We start from the raw sequence: 20,826 nt of genomic DNA on the forward strand, positions 1-20,826 counted from the left end.
TGATTTATTTGTGAATTGTGCCAAAGTTTTGTTTCTTAAAATAAATGCAAGTGTGGTCTATCATGTTATATATTCAGAGGGAAAATATCAACAATGTTGTGCGACACACGAACATAACCTAATAAATTTCCGTAAAATGCAAGCACTGGAGTCACACAAGCTTGAAATTCATTCACAAATGTTAATAGCTATGTAAATTTTCTCGCTTTACCTCTACTTACCACTTGGATACCCATGACGGCCTATAGTTGGATTTCAAGAGATTACGGTATTCTGTTGTGTGAATAACGATGAAACCCTGTAACCGTGGTGTTACATGATCAATATGACCAAGTGTTTACTTCCCAGCCTGAGCAACATAATATTCCACTGAAATTAATACACTACATTGAGTTATACAGGTTTCCCTTTCTCTTTATATACACTGAGCCTAGAAATGTTTTTATAGTTATTTATTTCTTACTGTATTCTTGACTCCTTCAGTAGTTCTATGTTAAATCCCCTGCCTGTCTTACTATGGACCTTATCATTGATTCTGTTCTGTCCAAGCCACTAATATAAAACTTTACCATAAGAAAACAAGTGTATATGCAATGATAAATGTCAAATTAGAGCAGCTGTTTTTGTTTATGGCATGTATGTATATACTCATGTACTTCTTTACTCATGCTTGATATTAAAAGTGACCATCAGGTACATGCTATTTTTAATGGCTATATGATTTTATCATAACAATGACAGCAATCTTCTGAATATCATGTTTTTTTACTGTGACAATAAACACATCAGTTCAATTTTCCACATAGGAAGGCATCCGCTGTGTTTAATGAGTGTATGATCCTCACATGCTTGGCTGCCATGGAAGGTGAGCATAACGTGTCCAAGCTGACAGGTTGGGACAGTTTTATAGCCTACCTGGCAGGGATATTAGGATATTGTGCCATTATGAGTGAAGATTTTCCCCTGTCATGTTCTTTCTTTGTGTGTGTTTTGTGGTTTAATGATGGAACTGATAGTCTGGACAAGGGATAAACCTACTTCCCATGAGGCTGTACAAGGGATAACCCATTCCTCATTAGGCTGGACAAGGGATAAACCCACGTCTCATGATCATGAGGCTGTACAAGGGATAACTTACTCCTCATTAGGCTGGACAAGGGATAATCCATTCCTCATTAGGCTGGACAAGGGATAAACCCATTCCTCATTAGGCTGGACAAGGGATCAACCCATTTTTCGTTAGGCTGGACAAGGGATAACCCACTCCTCATAAGGCTGGTCAAGGGATAAACACATTGCTCATTAAGATGGACAAGGGATAACCCACTCCTCATTAGGCTGGCTGGACAAGGGATAACCATTTCTCATTAGGCTGGACAAGGGATAACCCACTCCTCATTAGGCTGGACAAGGGATAAACACATTCCTCATTAGGCTGGACAAGGGATAAACACATTCCTCATTAGGCTGGACAAGGGATAACCCACTCCTCATTAGGCTGGCTGGACAAGGGATAACCATTTCTCATTAGGCTGGACAAGGGATAACCCACTCCTCATTAGGCTGGACAAGGGATAAACACATTCCTAGGCTGGACAAGGGATAAACCCATTCCGCATTAGGCTGGACAAGGGATAACTCACTTCTCATGAGGCTGAACAAGGGATAAACTCATTTCTTGTTAGGCTGGACAAGGGATAACCCACTTCTCATAAGGCTGGTCAAGGGATAAACACATTCCTCATTAAGATGGACAAGGGATAACCCACTCCTCATTAGGCTGGCTGGACAAGGGATAATCTCTTTCTCATTAGGCTGGACAAGGGATCAACCCATTTTTCGTTAGGCTGGTCAAGGGATAAACACATTCCTCATTAGGCTGGACAAGAGATAGCCCACTCCTCATTAGGCTGGCTGGACAAGGGATAACCATTTCTCATTAGGCTGGACAAGGGATAACCCACTCCTCATTAGGCTGGACAAGGGATAAACACATTTCTCATTAGGCTGGACAAGGGATAACCCACTCCTCATAAGGCTGGTCAAGGGATAAACACATTCCTCATTAGGCTGGACAAAGGATAACCCACTTCTCATTAGGCTGGCTGGACAAGGGATAATCCATTTCTCATTAGGCTGGACAAGGGATCAACCCATTTTTCGTTAGGCTGGTCAAGGGATAAACACATTCCTCATTAGGCTGGACAAGGGATAACTCACTTCTCATGAGGCTGGACAAGGGATAAACTCATTTCTTGTTAGGCTGGACAAGGGATAACCCACTTCTCATGAGGCTGGACAAGGGCTAACCCATTTCTTATGAAGCTGGATGAGGGATAGTCCAAATTATTCTGACGTTTTATCGACTTTTTTCATATCGGTCTGTCGTCGATTAACGTCCGATCTCCGGCCCTCTATAATATGCGGGAAATATGCGAACCGTGCCCGGAGCGCACTTCAAACTGATATTTTAGAAACAAATCGTCACTTTCACACACATGTCGTACATGGATCGAAAGATCTATTCTTTATGCACAAGATGAACATAAATTACATGCCTCAAACAACCAATACAATCACAAAAAACATATTTTTTCAAACTTACTCTGTTTTACTCTAGTTTTTTGATAGCCCCGCCTTCTAATGCCACGTGACTAAAATCTCACCGGCTTACGTCATAATGTTGGGATATACCTTCTGTAACGCGAGATCTCGTCAAGTCATGTGACATTGCTCATGGCCTAATTTCCATTAAAAACATGGGTTGGTATAGAAAACGTTGGAAAATACTTTTCGTAATGATCTTTGAAACATGTTATTGATACCACCTAGTACATAAAGAATAGATCTTTCGATCCATGTGCGACATGTGTGTGAAAGTGACGATTTGTTTCTAAAATATCAGTTTGAAGTGCGCTCCGGGCACGGGTCGCATATTTCCCGCATATTATAGAGGGCCGGAGTTTTGACGTTAATCGACGACAGACCGATATGAAAAAGGTCAGAATAATTCGGACTAGATGAGGGATAACCCATTTCTCATGAGGCTGGACAAGGAATACCCCACTTCTCATGAAACTGATCAAGGGATAACCCATTTCTAATTAGGCTGGACAAGGGATAACCCATTTCTCGTTAGGCTGGACAAGGGATAACCCATTTCTAATTAGGCTGGACAAGGAATAACCCACTTCTCGTGAGGCTGGACAAGGGATAACCCATTTCTAATTAGGCTGGACAAGGGATAACCAACTTCTCATGAGGCTGGACAAGGGATAACCAACTTCTCATGAGGCTGGACAAGGGAATACTGTTTTTGCTGATTTGCAAACTTGCCTGTTGGTATGCACTGAAATTTACCAATAATTTGCTCATAGGTCGACTTTAAAAATGTATTACTGGCTTTCAGTTGATCCTTTACATATATAGTTAAATCCCCCCTTTGCCTCAATTCTAAGGATCATAACACAAGTCAAATGGACATGTCCTTACAAACATCATTTTGGAGCATCAACAAGATCCTCTCAAGGACTATGGAAAGCTGTGTAAAATTGTACTGTTTATGAATATATTGGCGCAACATATCTGTCAAATTAATTATTCATATTAATATTAGAGCTTTAGCATCACTGCTGGTTTGATAGAGGGGATGAAGGTAGAGAGGGGATTGGATAGGGAGGGAAAAGAAGAGGAAGGGAGGGGAAGGACAAATGTGGGGAGGGGGAAACAGTGAAGAAAGGGTAACAGAGGACAAAGTTGGGGTCACGCTCTTCAGTCCTTATTAATCCCCAGACAGTATGCAGATGTGTTATATAACCTTGGGAAGCGTGACCTTGACCTTGTAATTAGATATAGCTGGAGAGAAGTGTCTGGAACCATATTAAAGTTTTACCCCCTCTAGGCCACTTAGTGTTGTCAGGATAACTCGCTGTGGTTAGAGCTTGAGGCAGATTTCATCTGCAGAAAGTATTTAACGAAATTAAGGTCTTCTACAGCCTTTGTGTTTCTGTTCCATATTGTAATGTTTTGTACTACTATCACCCAGTGTGCTGTACGTTCCTTAATTTGTGTTTTGGGATACAAAGAAATCTCAGGGAAAAGGCTTATATACCTGCATGTGAAATTTTACTTGTTTTATCTGACCCCTGAGTACTCTGACAACCTGCCTAATCCAATAATCCCATTTATAAAACTACCAATTAAAAACATCTTTTGACACTCTGTCTTACATAGCAGTGTCTTGGATCACACAGATTGTCTGCTTACAGATGTAATCATACATTTAATATTTATTGTAACTAGCATATTTCTATACCATTTTTTCCAGATAATTTTTTTTCCCCGTTAAGTTAGCCACATGTTAGTGAATGTTTGCCTTTGGTTAAGAATATAAGTGTTCTAAACAGAAAAATATATTGAATAGAAAATTTCACCTTTAACATTTCCTCTTTGTTTTATTATCCTCTTCATAGAGGGGTTGTATTGCTCTCTCTCAATGAAATGGAGAATCGGAAAAAACATAGATACTCCCCTGGTATTTACCATTACATACTTGTTTAAAGCGTGCTTAATGGGGGCCGCTAAAAAGACAACGGAAGAGCTATATTTGAAGTGACAAACAGATATTTTTGCGAATACAGGCCATTGTTAAACAGAAACAGCAGATATACGTACAAATAACTGTGCAGATGCTGCCGAAGATTACTACATGTACAGTGGCTTTCCAGCTTCCATTTAGATGTGACATATTGCAGTAAAAAACGCGCGAAAGAGTCGACTTAATGTTTTTGGTAATTGAAAATGCATTTTTGCCCATAGTAATTGTATATTGAGAAAGAATATTAGAAATTGGAAAATTTGCCTGCATTCTCGAAGACAACACATACATTCTGCAGAGTCTTTTCCCCTCACTGAAATACAGTATTGTGGTAAATAGGAAGAAATACAGGTAGAGCTTATGTGCGACCATACCATCATGTAATGTTTGATTTGTTTTGTTTGTAAAATTACAATATCAAAATATCAATAAAAAACCCAAATGATATTTGTTTTCATATACTCAGGTAGTTTGCAATTTAATGCAGTATAAACATTTATATATATATGTCTATAATTCTATTGGCATGGTGAAAAATGAAAGTAATGTTAAAACAATGTTATGGAAGACTTCACAGTCATCATGGTATCTACCGTACATCATCTTGTAGTGATAACACAATGAAATGGAGTCTAATAAGTGATATTAGCAAGCGTCTCGGAGCACTACAGATAATGCATTTATCTTGCACATTGTCATAAAATGTTTTAAATAGTACCATACTACTGCGAAGTAAATGTTTGCACGGAATGGGGGCTTTATAGCCCTGCTAAACTCACAACAAGCCAACCAGATGGTGTACAACCGATTTAATTACATACACGGCTGATGGATAGATATATTTTAATAGTTTTCATATCGCAGTGTATGGTATAACATGTATCTTTACACACATTCTTTTGTTGAACCAAGACACGGTGCTATCATAGCAAATTCACTAATTTTGCTGGGGATAATGTTAACATGCAATGCATGCTGCACTGCACCTCCATGTCATCTACATCTGTTCCATTGTCTGAGGGTCGAAGCAGCCATCGCTAACAACTGCAGACTTGAAATTAAACAGGAAAGAATGAATTAAAAGATTAATGTTTCATGTTTTGCTGTGCCTCTCTATTGGCGAACTGATCCATCATATGTTTGGTTCGTTATTGCTGTTTATCCTAAAGTGTGATTACCAGAAACCATAACATTCCATTATTTTGATTAGATGGATCAGATTTCTATGGTTATTTAGAAACATATCTGAATTCTGATCCCCTCCACAAACATTGTGGCAGCTCCTTCAAATTTTTGACTTCTGTCCATGTTGCCATGTCAATTTCTCTTTGCACTGATATTTTAGCATGAAATCACCAAATTCTTCATTTCTTTTCCAAATTTCTGTAACGGTAATCTGTATGATCATTTTGACATTGGTTAAATTGTTCTGCTACAGATTAATTATAAACAAGGTCAAGTTTGTCCATGTCCTGATTAAATTTTGAGGACTCGGTCAAGGAGACAAAGAATCATTCTTGAACCACAAACCCAATCACCATTTCTCTTGGATCATTTGTCTTTGGAGATGACCCCTTCACCTATATCCTGGAAGCATTCATACATTTTATGAGCTTAGGGCAGTTTGCCATTGAGATGACCCCCCATTAGCCTTTAGGGAATCCATACTAGTCATATTCTGAGTCATGTGAGCGATGGATACCTTGTACAAATCCTGTTTAAAAAAACTGAACTGAGCATATGATAAAGAGGATCTTTAACTCATTCTTGGTGCCTCTGGTGTTTTTTAAATATAGGTCAAGCTCATTTGATAAAAAAAATGACGAAATGTTGACTCGTTTTGATCCTCCTGTCTCCACAGATCAAGATCAGCATGGATACCAAGGCCCTTCTGTTCCACATTGATACAAACTGGGGGCTGTTGAGACCAGATACAAAATAGATTGTAATCTTTTTGACACTCCTCACCCATATATATGGTGTTATGTAAAGGCACTTTGATTGATATTCTGTCAACCTTTTCACACAGAATTAAATCAATATTTTCATTGATACTTTTTTGACAGTTTTCAAGGTAACCTAAATTGCTACTTGTAGGAAGGTCAATGTGATATTGCAGTGCGTTTAAAATTGATTTTTGATATTGATGCGATGTTATATTACACCACTTTGAAGGTATATATTGTTACTAGATTCTTGTAAACAGTTTTTTGGGTAAATGTTTTACCATTTCAATAAACCGACTAAAAAATGTAACGGTATAACTGAAGATTAGGACACAAATGAGGAAGTTGTCTACTCTATATTTGATGTTTCACGTACATGTTAATGTCAGGCCTTGCTCTATAGATAGAACCCCCACCTTCTTATTCCAAAAACACTTTTGGGTATTGTTAAATGATGGAGAAATTTTTCTAACAATAAGTTAGGAAGTGAAAAGAGTAGGTGTCATTCATATTAGTTATTGATAGACATTGTGTAGTAAGTGAATTGTAATAGATGCTAATTATTCTGAGGTTGCCTCGAGTAAAAGAGTGTTCAACAGCCTGTTGATCAGAGCAACAAGGACACACAGTTAATGAGTTTACATTTATATAAAATCATATGTGTAACATGCAACATATATATTGTAAATCAGATACAATGTAACCTGAAGATCGTTATTTTTTCAGAGTTCTATATGTCACATAGCAGTTCAATATTAGTTCCATGTTGATATTGTGTTGTTCATGGTCCAAACAACTTGTACAGTTGAATGTCTGTCTGTTCACGAATCATCTATTCAGTGACGTCGAAGAACAGCAATTTATGGCATTGCTTTAGTTCTATCCCTCTTACTTGTATTGTATATAAAGTCCTAACAATGTCACTTTTACATTTCAGTGTGTCTGTGTGCGAGTCACGACTCTTACTACTTTAGCCGGAAGCCAGAGAGTCAGTCTGTTGCCGAAAATAGTGAAGTCATCCTCTATTGTGATGTTTCCAAGAGACAGTTCATAGAATTCAGCTGGCTGTTAGGAGAAAAGCAGATACAGGACACCAGCCGGAGATTTCAGGAGGGTAGCAACTTAAGGATACTTCGTGTAACGCGGAATGAGGATGAAGGACCATTTAACTGTGTCGCTACAAACAGATCAACCAATTTTGCTTTGCAGAGTACAGACGCAATGCTCAACATTCAATGTAAGTCCTTGCTGTTTTAAGCTTGTAATATCTGTAAGAATGTAATTTTCGTATTCTGATATAGGTCTTGCACGGAGAGGTGACCTGCTGCCATGATCTGATATTGACAGCTCAGCATATGTCTTTGATACAAGTAGGACAAGAGGTGACAATACTTACATAAGAAATTGTCACTAACAAAATTTTCATTTACAAAGCCAAATTTGTCACTAAAACACTTATCTAGAATACTATGATTTCATGTCACATAACTGGTGATCTTTGTAACGTATCATAATGATCATGAAATTCATTATGGCAGAAGGTTTTACTCTCTATCTCGGATTTTAGCTTAAGTTTATAAACCTATGCTTCGTTGTCATGGTGAGAATACAAACACAAATGTTAAGGTCATCTGTTTCCTTCTGGGATCTCTTTCAGTTTATTCACAATTTTTCCCAGAGAGCTATAGATATAATTCAAGACTGGTCTTACAAGTGTCTGCATTTCTATCATCAGTTTGTCGATTGTTTTTTGTTTGGAAACAAATGTTTCAACAGCACTATAGACAAAAAAATCAATACTGAAATAGCCAACAGGCCATCTTGAAGAAACACTTTGTCCCGACAAACAAGGAATAGACGTTATCTAAAAATCTTGGAATAATATTAACAGATTCTGTTCAAATTTCAGAAAATTAGCTTGCGTCCTTCTGAAAGAATTTTCCAAGATTTCATCTCTATCTTGAGTGCAATTTTTTTTTTTTTACAAAAAATTTAATTGCTGCTTTTAAACTAATCATGGGTATTGCTCCATCTGTCGGGACATCTTGGCCAACTTTTTCTACCTTCAGTGATAAAAGAGCTCCCTATCTGCACGATTATACATATTTAGACAGTTCTATCTGGGCAATATGTGAGGATTCGTTGGTGGCCAATTATACATATGGGAACAGTTGTATATATTATCTGTATCATGTTTTGGTTTACGTAACAACGGACACAAGGTATGCTGGGAGTTGTACTCGGACCAAAATGTTCGTAATTAGTATCCCTAATAAGTTAGAAAATACTTAAGTAATTTTAATTATTACTGAGATGATTTTTTTTTTTTTTAATAACAAGCTAATAGACAATACATTTTGCATACCTATGGAAAGCAGTTTTAGTTGTAATTGGAACATTTAAAGAATACTTTTTTGTCGCTAGATAACAATTTTTGTTTGAAGCTGTTAATAATGTTTGTGTAATTGTGTCTAGGATTAGAGCTATCCTTGGTGGAGGACATTTACAGGTTGGTTAGTTTCCTAATTAACAGGTGAACAGCCAGCTGTGTAGTGAGTTTACCATGTTTACAGGTTAAGGAAGTCTCTGGATCAACACATCCTCCCTGTTATAGCCCGCTGTCAATGGTTCTGATCACCTGCCAACACAGCTACCTTGTCACCCCTTGAATATCACAATAGGCACGCCTTGTCTTGATGCACACTCATCGACAGGCGGACATATAGGGTTGTGAGGTTAGAGGATTCAGGATTGATGTCTGTCACCGTGGTGATGAATAGGCAGACTGAAGTGATTCTATTTCTCTGTGGAAAAGGATAGTGGAAAACATGCAATATTTGTTTAATGAAAACAGTAGTGCACCTTGCAGTGAGTGTCAGGGATAACAGATTTGCCTTTCTTTGTTTATGTAACGGTTAACCCCCAGAAATCCTTGCAGCATCCTTACTTATTGAAGGTAATTACAGTACAGGTAAATAAGTGCAGTTACCTACTTATCCAGTTGCACATGCTTTATTGGTCTAAGCTGCTGAGCTAGAGACTGTAGGTTCAAACTCCAACCAATCTTACAGCAGTTATCTGTTCTGTAATCACGTGTTTGTTTAAAGCACTTTACCTGAATATTCTAGTCTATCCTGATGTATAAATGGATACTCCCATACGGGGAAGTAGTTTTGCAAAAGACTGGCATCCTTACAGTCAGGAAGGAGAAACTTACTCTGCCGCTTCACGTCAAAAGCATTTCTGGTGAGCTCTGACTTTATGTAAATTTAACTTTATATGCATAACCACAACATTTAACATTGATAAGAATAAGTCATATTTAATAAATGAAAATATGACTGTACAAGTTTCTTTTGATGGTCTGGTTTAGAGGGAAGGTTCCAGCATTCAGGGAATGATCTCCTCTAATTTGGTCCATTAAACACACCCATTCTCCATTGAAAATATAGACCCTAGCTCTTTTCTCCATCTGATAAATGTTGTTCTTGGGAACAAAATAGCACATTCTATGTTCACAAACAAATTGAAAGTTTGTTCAACATTTCAAAAGGTGGTTAACATGTTTGATTTAATGTTGCTCGGGAGAAACGTTGATAGTAAGGTGTTTCATGCCTTTATTCATCGTACAATAACTCAGAAAGCTTATTTTGTTGTCAGTCAAGAGCTTCAGTTATCTGACATCACTCTGGAACATTATTCACTGTCCCCGAGGTGCTTAGTTCATTGTTACTCAGGTACTTCAGTATTGGTTTCACTCAAGGTTGACTTACATTTGAAATGTCTTGCAGCTTTATGGAATCAAGGTCATTTGAGTGCTTAGCAGTTTTAGCCATCTGTTCTGTAAGCAGTAGAGGGCTCTCAGTGACTTGTCGGGATTGTGCAGCAAATACACATTTCCATGAGGTAAACAGAAGCGTTTTCTTGTACAAAACAGACGGTTGCACCTAATACAGGAGGGCTAATTAATACTCTCAAGAGTCCATCGTCATGGATACAAGAATGAGCAGAAGTGACCCAGTTGACACTGGGCACGTTGGATAAGTGGGGATTTTTAGTGTATTCACACGTTGTACCATTCAGTGTAATGCAAAATGTTCTGCTATTATGATGCAGATTCTCAGGCCTGTGGCATTTCTAATGAAACCAGACATTCTACTGTAGTCTGAGATTTGTATGCATGAGATTTTTTTACCCCTCCTTACTCTCAAAATGCAAAAGCATGCATCTGTGCTTTATCATCTGTAGGGACACGTGCGGAAGAGAAACTGAAGAAATTTTTTAAAGAGACTTTCCACAGTATATATACATTCACTTTACGAAGGAGCTCCTTTCATTTTCTATCATCAGAACAGATGCTGATCAAATGTTAGCGGGATTTATAACTTCCAGACGTACCTCCCGTGAAAACTACAAGAGTAAAACAGTGATAGGTCTGATCAGGGTGTCCCGAGTGTTTGTAAGGATGGCAAAACAGTGCATTAGGTCGATGAGTTGACATGAAAAAGGTGAAAGCCCCAAAGAAAGACCATGTTTAAGTAAACACTGTACTGTTATATATTTTCACTTCCATCAAACACGTTATGTACAGAATGTCTTCGAATAGCTCCTAGTCCCATAAAAGTTTTATGGCCTGTGACCGAGGTGACATTTTGTGTTGCTTTAAAACACTATCTATACATGGCTGGAAAGGGAGCCTGGCAATGAATTCTCTATAGTGGATTTCAAAGAAGACTTTTTTACATGGAAGCATTCGTAGATTGATTACTACCTATACTGTATAGTTTTGTTGGTCTTACATTAGATCTGTGTCCATGGCTTTTAAAAGCTCTTCAGCATGCTAGCTATTACTACATGTACGTCATATTATGATAAAATTATGATACTTTAAGATCATTAACATAGAATGTTAAAATTGATTAGTGAGTGAACTACTCTTTAGAACATACAGGAGCAGTATAATCAGGCATTATGTAGTTTATTTACAGTGTTGTTTCCATTATCTTCCATTAGTTGTGACATTCATTTGTGTGCCACTGCTGGTTTTTGTGATTCCGTAAATGAAACTCAAATGAAACAGACATAGTTGAGAATGAAAAAAAAAGGAATTTGTTTAAAGATAAAGTCAGATGTGGGTGAGTTTTTGTGCACTTTAAAAGACCTAGGGTTTATTCCTTGCAATCTTACGCTAAATACCTTCCGAGGACAATACAAACTTTTCAGGTTGAGTCTAGCATTATGGTTAGCGATACAACTTTGAGCATAGCCAGGTATCATACGTTTACAGATTATAGTCAAATGCATCCAAGGAAAAAACATAGTGTAAAAAGTGTCAGGTCCTAGCTCCAGATAAGATTAAACTAGATTTCCTTTCTGATAAAATTGTCTAAATAGATGGTGAAAATGTCAAAAAAGGATAAAAGTCCCAATTTTGTTGTAAGAGCATTTTGTGCTACAATCACAAGAGGTTGTATTAGATTAAGTTGTAAATGAATCTCCAGGAACTTTACGCGAGGTGATTGAGGTTATCATCTAACAATTTGATCTTTTAATATTTACAGCTGAGAAAATGTTAAGGTCCTAATTTTTTATCCTAAAAAATAAATGAAAATTCAATCATCAATGCAACATGACACCTGGGTAAGATTGTTGTGCAAAATATACCAGCTAGCTAGAAGTTATAATCTCGGAGACAAAGATTAAAAAAAAAGAAATCTTTCATGTTTATAACTTGGAGCGGTTGGTAATTTGTGATAACAAGTTCTAATCACATAACTAGTTTATCCATCAAAGGAAGCCACCACTTACACAATATTACGGAAAATAGGGAAACAAGTCTAAATACACAGGTCTGAAATAACCGATAGGGAGGGAGAATATGTTAACACGAGGAGATAATGGAGGACAGCCTCCATGTCCACCCTATCTGTATCTCTGTGGCAGTGTACACAGATTATGTCTGAGTACGACAATATTGAAACTCTTGTGGAGACTAAGCCGGCCTGATATAATTCAACGGAGATTATAGCAGATTGGAGTAGAGTTGGCTAGCTATCTCAAAGGTTATCTATCCACAGTGTTGTGTTTATTTAACGGAATATACACCAAATATGGGGGATAAGCTTCTAGTATTTATTTATGGAATGTTTCTAAGACGTGTCAGTGGTAATCACCCGAGTGATACCTCTATAGTGTAACTTGCCCTTGAGTATCTGTTGTCAGGGATACTGATCTGACATCAGACTTCCTTCATTAAAAGCAATAGTAATGGCCACTGGTTTGTTGATTTCAACCCTATTGTCCACTCACTGTGTTGTTCGAAATTAAATTCTGTAGATGAGTGAACTGCCACTAGCTATAGCAGACAAAGCGCTGGTCATCTTGACTGGTCAGATATTGATATTGACACGTGTGGTGCTATTAGTGGCCCCAGGCCATCTAGACCTGTGAAAAGTAAACCAATTTTGATGGAAGAGATTTAAACCTGAGGAATAGCAAGAAAATTAACTACTCTATATTATAAGATCTTCTAAAGAACAGACCTCTCCATTGAACCTGTAATACCATCCAGTGTTTATAAGTTTGTCCAAACTGGACTCTTTGATGTTGGTTACTTCCCAGAACCACTTAAGCTAGGTCCTTCTGACCGTTAGTGTCTGTGCATGACCAGAATCTCAGGAAAATGTAAGCTACCCATGAGAGTTTGCCTGAGGTCTTGGCCAGATAGCCATCTCTGTGTTAGAACTAGTAGATATGTATACTTAATTGGGACCCCAAGGTGTTTTCCTGGGGAGATGAGCATGTAGATGTATGTAGTTAGTTTGTATGGTTACACATCAACATTATCTTGTAATCATATGTGGGAGTGGACATAGCTATATCTACAAACACTCCCTGGATTCTGCTTGTTTTTTTTTCTGTCCCCCTCTAGGTAATCCCCACAATTTAACATGCTCATTACTTAGGAGATGCTGTCAGGCACAGACTGACCGTACAATCACCATACCCTAAAATGAACCAAGGTTCAACCACCAAACCACACCCAACAAACCAACCACTTACCAGCTATTACTCCCCCCTCCACCCATTGACATAAACGTCAATTACACCTTACTGTCTATAACCAGCAATGTTAACTACCTGATTTACACTGACTTACCACACAGCCACAACTACACAGCCACAACTACACCTACTTGTCTACAACCAGCTCGATTCACACCCAAACAATTACCAAACCTTACTCTAACTTATACCAATCAACCAGACAACCAACTTACCAACCAGCTAATACCAACCACACACTACCAAACCAACCAACCAACCATTGCCAAACAAACACTACCAAACCAACCAACCATAACTAACCATACACTACCAAACCAATCATACACTACCAAACCAACCATGCACTACCAAACCAATCATACACTACCAAACCAATCATACACTACCAAGCCAACCATACACTACCAAACCAATCATACACTAGCAAACCAATCATACACTACCAAACCAACCATGCACTACCAAACCAATCATACACTACCAAACCACCCATACACTACCAAACCAATCATACACTACCAAGCCAACCATACACTACCAAACCAATCATACACTAGCAAACCAATCATACACTACCAAACCAACCATGCACTACCAAACCAATCATACACTACCAAACCAGCCATACACTACCAAACCAATCATACACTACCAAGCCAACCATACACTACCAAACCAATCATACACTATCAAACCAACCAAACACTACCAAACCAATCATACACTACCAAACCACCCATACACTACCAAACCAATCATACACTACCAACCCAATCATACACTACCAAACCAATCATACACTACCAAACCAATCATACACTACCAACCCAACCATACACTACCAAACCAATCATACACTAGCAAACCAATCATACACTACCAAACCAACCATACTCTACCAAACCAACCATACACTACCAAACCAATCATTCACTACCAAACCAATCATACACTACCAAACCAATCATACACTACCAACCCAATCATACACTACCAAACCAACCATACACTACCAAACCAATCATACACTACCAAATCAACCAACCAACCATTGCCAAACAAACACTACCAAACCAACCAACCATAACTAACCATACACTACCAAACCAACCATACACTACCAAACCAATCATACACTACCAAACCAATCATACACTACCAAACCAACCATACACTAGCTACCAAACCAACCATACACTACCAAATCAACCAACCAACCATTACCAACCAAACACTACCAAACTAACCAACCATTACCAACCAAACACTACCAAACCAACCAAACACTACCAAACCAACCAACCATAACCAGCCATACACTACCAAACTAACCAACCACAACCAACCATACACTACCAAACCAACCAACCATAACCAGCCATACACTACCAAACCAACCAACCACAACCAACCATACACTACCAAACCAACCAACCATAACCAACCATACACTACCAAACCAACCAACCACAACCAACCATACACTAGCTACCAAACCAACCATACACTACCAAACTAACCAACCACAACCAACCATACGCTACCAAACCAACCATAACCAACCATACACTCCCAACCCAACCAACCATAACCAGCCATACACTACCAACCTAACCAACCACAACCACCCATACCCAACCATACACTCCCAAACAAACCAACCCCAACCACCCATACACTCCCAACCAAACCAACCATACCCTACCAAACCAACCAACGACAACCAACAATACACTACCAAACCAACCACAACCAACAATACACTACCAAACACTACCACCCAAACCAACCATACCCTACCAAACCAACCAGACACTACCAAACTAACCAATCACAACCAACCATGCACTACCAAACCAACCAACCACAACCAACCATACACTACCAAACCAACCAACGACAACCAACCATACACTACCAAACCAACAACCCACAACCAACCATACACTACCAAACTAACCAACCACAACCAACCATACATTACCAAACCAACCAAACACTACCAACCAAACCAACCACAACCACCCATCCACTCCCAAACCAACAACCCACAACAAACCATACACTACCAAACTAACAAACAACAACCAACCATACCAAACCAACAACCCACAACCAACCATCCACTACAAAACCAACCAACCACAACCAACCATACACTACCAAACCAACCAACCACAACTAACCATACACTACCAAACCAACCAACCATAACCAACCATACAATACCAAACACTACCAAACTAACCAACCACAACCAACCATACACTACCAACCCAACCAACCACAACCAACCATACACTACCAAACTAACCAATCACAACCCACCATACACTACCAAACCAACCAACCACAACCACCCATACACTACCAAACCAACCAACCATAACCAACCATACACTACCAAACCAACCAACCACAACTAACCATACACTACCAAACCAACCAACCATAAGCAACCATACAATACCAAACACTACCAAACTAACCAACCACAACCAACCATACACTACCAAACCAACCAACCCCAACCAACCATACACTACCAAACCAACCAACCACAACTAACCATACACTACCAAACCAACCAACCACAACCAACCATACACTACCAAACCAACCAATCACAACCAACCATGCACTACCAAACCAACCAACCATAACCAACCATACACTACCAAACCAACCAACTGTTACATCAAGTTACAGTACTTGTCCAACATGTCTGCCCTTGAGTGATTCCTCTGACAACTACCAATACCTTGGAATAACACCTGACAAAATGGAAATCTCCAATAGTAACCACGATGAATCGGTTGGTAATAACGTATATGCTTCAATAAGTGATCAAAATAATTGTCCTATCTTATCTGAAAATAATGTTTGAGCTGGTTTTGATAAAACATATCTACAGACATTATTTGGGAAGTTAAATGTAAGATATTCTGAAGATATTGTCTGATTTCACATTCTATATGATCATGCAAAAAAATACAAAATTTCCTTTACTTGCCAATTCATAATAACACATGGTGCATTTAAATTGCCATCTCTTACATAACGGGCATGCTCAAATTAACTAAAATTTCGCAAGGTTTTTAATTTAATCTAGAGTAGAATTTACAACAGTTTCTATTTCAAAAGACTTTATAAAAGTTGAACTATAAATGTCTGTTACTAAACTGTCACAGTTGTGTATGTACCTAACGCTGTACGACAATTATGTCTCTGAAATTGAAGATGTAATTAAGGTTGCCAGTTAGGTGTATTAATGTTAGGATGCCTCATTCATCTTCCTTACAGAGGTACAGTATCAAGTTTGTCATTGTTAATGTAATTGTATGTGCAAAAAATCAATTTGGCAGCAATATTTTTTTTCACCTGAGTGAGGCTGCATTTTAATTGATATTAAACTGACAGTGTATCAGGTGGTTGGTGTGTATTGTGTGGTACTAATGTTTAGTATTGGGTGGGTACGGTTAGGGGTGTGCAAGGGGGTTATAAAATGGCAGCCATTGTCACTGAATCATCAGACACTTCTCACATCCAAATGATTCCATTAGTCATGGCCTGTTGATGATTCTCATGGACAATCCAAGTAACTCTTGTTGATGGAGTTGTGTAATACATAAACATGCACCATCATATTTATTCAATTTCAAACAAAAAAGCATGAGAGCTTCAAGCAGTGATTGTTGTAACCACTAAAATGTTGGTACCTGTACCTGTTCACTAACAACAGTCTTCCCTTACCTTACCCAGTTAATTAGGAAACCAGATTTAAGGTATCCAGGTGTTGGAGTAAGGGAAATAAAGAAATCGAAGGTCAGGACTGAATTAGTCAGCTTTTACTGTAAATAAGTTAGTTCTTCATACAGAACTTGTATATTCTAACAACTTGTCTAATCCAACATATTGCTGTAACTCCACTTCTAATGAAAACTAGCAAAAATAAAACTTGTGTCTTTCAGCATCTTGTCCAAGCTGACCAATTTGTTTTGCCTCATAGGGTGTCAGATAAGACAGGTTTATATGACCAACATGTTGTATCCCACAGGGTGTCAGATTAGACAGGTTTTACTATATAACACTGTCTAATCAGCTCCTGGCTTATCCATTGACCTACTTTATAATGGACTTCAGCTTTGTAGAAAAAGAACCTGTTAAACATGGCACTTTGCCTGTTATATAATTATTTGTTGTCTTTAAATTGTTGTCAAGTTTTTGACAGGTTTCACTTTAAGGTAGAGAAGGACGCTAGAGGCAAAACAAATCTAGTCAATGATTTTTTTTAATTTCGCATATATTGTTTTTTGTGGTGTACAAAATTTGAGAACAGGTTTCCAGGCTATTTTAAAAAATATTCTTTGAAAGAGTTAACCCCCTTTGAAGTCCAAAAAATTGTTTTTTTTTGCATATGATTTTTTTTTGAATTTATCTGAGAACAATATGATATATGAATATTTTGAAATATTTTAAAACATATTTTTTTTTTTTTTTTTTTTCAAAAATGGCTACCCTTTTTTGCAATATGCCTGCAACTGGCTTAGGTAAAATTTCGCCAAAAAATTGAGTGTAAAGTTGGATAGAAAAAAATTGTGTCAATGAATTCTTTTTAGATGGTGGGCTATTCAAATCAACCTGCGTCCGAGGTCCGTCGTCCGTCCATCATCCGTCCTTAAACTATTCTTGTTATCGCTATTTCTCAAGAAGTACGAGAGGGATCTTTCTTAAATTTTATATGTAGGTTACCCTTGGTCCTTAGTTGTGGAGGGCAACTTTTGAGACTGATCGGATAAACAACATGGCCGACAGGAAGCCATCTTGGATTTTGATATTGAAAGTTTGTTATCGCTATTTCTCAAGAAGTGCAAGAGAGGGATCTTTCTCAAATTTTATATGTAAGTTCCCCTTAGTCCATAGCTGTGCAGGGCAACTTTTGAGACTGATCGGATAAACAACAACGCCGACAGGTAGCCATCTTGGATTTTGATGGTGAAAGTTTGTTATCACTATTTCTCGGGAAGTACTAGAGGGATCTTTCTCAAATTTTATATATAGGTTCCCCTTGATCTCTCGTTGTCCATGTTATATTTTGAGACTGATCATAAAAACAAACTGGATTTAAAGAAGAGCTAAAGAGATCTTTCTCATATTGCAATGATCAATTCTATTTCTTTCACATTAGTACTGTACTAGTAAATATGTGAAATGACAAACTCACTTTGAAGGTTGGCTTTCATACACATCAGTATTAAGTTTAGATCAAAAGTTACCTCAAGGTGCATTTACTGTTAACATGACTCGATCAAACAGATTAGAGGAAAGAAGAGCAAAGATTGAACTGACAAAGAACTAATGAAGATGGTACAAAGGTGGCGCTAAGATCCCTCTGGGATCTCTTGTTTAAATTGGTATATAAAATAACTTATATCCATGCTACAAATCATAAAAAAATAAAGATATGTTTCCAGGGAAAACAAAAAGTTAGGGGGGTTAGAACGACACCCTGTCATACACTCTTTTATGCAGATTTCATGAAAAATGTCCAAATTTTTCACTTTTTTTTATCTCTTAACTAAAGGTGCGATTGATTCTTAAATTTGCATTGGTTTGCAGCAGCCATGTTTTTGTAATATTATTTTATCCTTTCAGGTAACCTTCTTTAGGTTTAAAGGAGGTTGCATCTGTTTTGAATATTAAAGAAGTTGTCATTTGACCTCAAAGCGAAATCATCATTGCATCGGTTAAAAAACCTTGATCAATAATCAGACATAAGACTTGGAAAGGATATATATCTTATTTCAATCAACAATAATTATTAGAAACAATATTTATTTGACCTTGGTTTTTGACCTCATGTTAAAAGGATTGTCCAACCAATTTATATATCATTACAGTGTATTGAGTGTTTGGTCATGTGATACCTGTCCGTCTCTTCCTTAATATGTTGTACTGAATACGGATAAATGTTGTATCGCTTCCGATCTGCTATGTTAGCCTAATTCATATCAGATTTGAACATGAAGCGAGGGATGAAGCTGTTTTTGTTTGAGAGATTGAAATGTGTCTGGTATACATGTACAGGGATAGTAGATGCTTCTGCTTCTGTTTTTGCTGCTTTTAAAATGAAATGTGTTTAGAATCTGGTTAGGCCTATGTAATCCATCCGTCAGACATTCACTTAATCTGTCCGAAAAGTTTGCCAAAAATTTGCGGATTTAATTAAAAACGGTATCTTTATACTGCATAGAGTCTTATCACCAAGATATGAAAATGCATTTTACATTGGTTTTTCAGGCTTTGAATCTTATAGGAATGTAAATGCATTATCTTTTTGGAAAGAATTTGCAGACAAATGTAAAAAAATGTTTTTTAGAATTTCATAATATTTTTCTTGAAATGTATATTTAGTGACCTTGATGAATTAGCTGACCTTAGATAGGGTTGATGTCAAGGAAGATTAGAATGGTAGATTATCACTATAATGCTAGCACACATGTGTTACGTGTAGTCCCCCCCATACATCACTTTGGGGGAACGTCTCCCCTCCCTCCTCTGGCATCATAGTAGATAACTATATCTAAGGAACTCCAGTAACATTTAACAAGCAAAATTCATCAAATTAAGAAAAAAAATGGTCAATTATAGATTTATTGGTGATGCTAAGTAAGGTAGAGAAGTGACTTGTATACCTAAAGATATTTGGTTGAAAGTTGTTATTGACAGATATTTTAAGTGTGGAAAATATGGTGTATTTACGGTATTTGAATGCCAGACTGGGTGGCCTTACTGGTGGCTATTTGTGGACGTCTAGCTAATCAGGCCACCATTCCACCTCCCTGTAGCCGTGGTGATAAATGGGGCCTCCCCTAATGAATCCTCGGTCCTCTAAATGTGCCCTTACCCTCAGAAAGAAAGGGGCTATAATCAGACTGAATTTTGATACTGTGAGCTTGGGAAGTTGTCAAAGTTTGAATGATTTGGTCTTGATTTAGTGTAGGCACAGGAATCCTCTTGTACTACTAGTACATGTGTCTATTTCTGGCAGCTGAGATAAAGCTCTTTTGTGATCCCAAAAAATCAAGCTTCTGTATGATTCTGATCAGACTGTTTTATGTCAGTATTTTTTCTCCATATGAAACTTAATGTAGCCACTGCCATTCTCACTGCCGGTGATATAAAATCAGTGACGATTTCCGGCATTTTATCGTC

General features: G+C 37.8%; 1 protein-coding gene across 1 annotated transcript in view; it reads left to right on the plus strand.

Moving 5' to 3' along the window:
- The window catches only part of LOC110453192 (inactive tyrosine-protein kinase 7-like), a 156,173-nt gene that overhangs the window by 19,043 nt on the left and 116,304 nt on the right, over positions 1 to 20,826 (plus strand). The window contains exon 2 of the mRNA XM_021502044.1: positions 7,481 to 7,780. Within this exon, the coding sequence (XP_021357719.1) occupies positions 7,481 to 7,780 (300 nt within the window). The remainder of the gene's footprint in view (positions 1 to 7,480; positions 7,781 to 20,826) is intronic.

The sequence above is a fragment of the Mizuhopecten yessoensis genome, unplaced genomic scaffold, assembly GCF_002113885.1.
Source record: "Mizuhopecten yessoensis strain PY_sf001 unplaced genomic scaffold, ASM211388v2 scaffold7167, whole genome shotgun sequence".
Classification (NCBI taxonomy): Eukaryota; Metazoa; Mollusca; class Bivalvia; order Pectinida; family Pectinidae; genus Mizuhopecten; species Mizuhopecten yessoensis.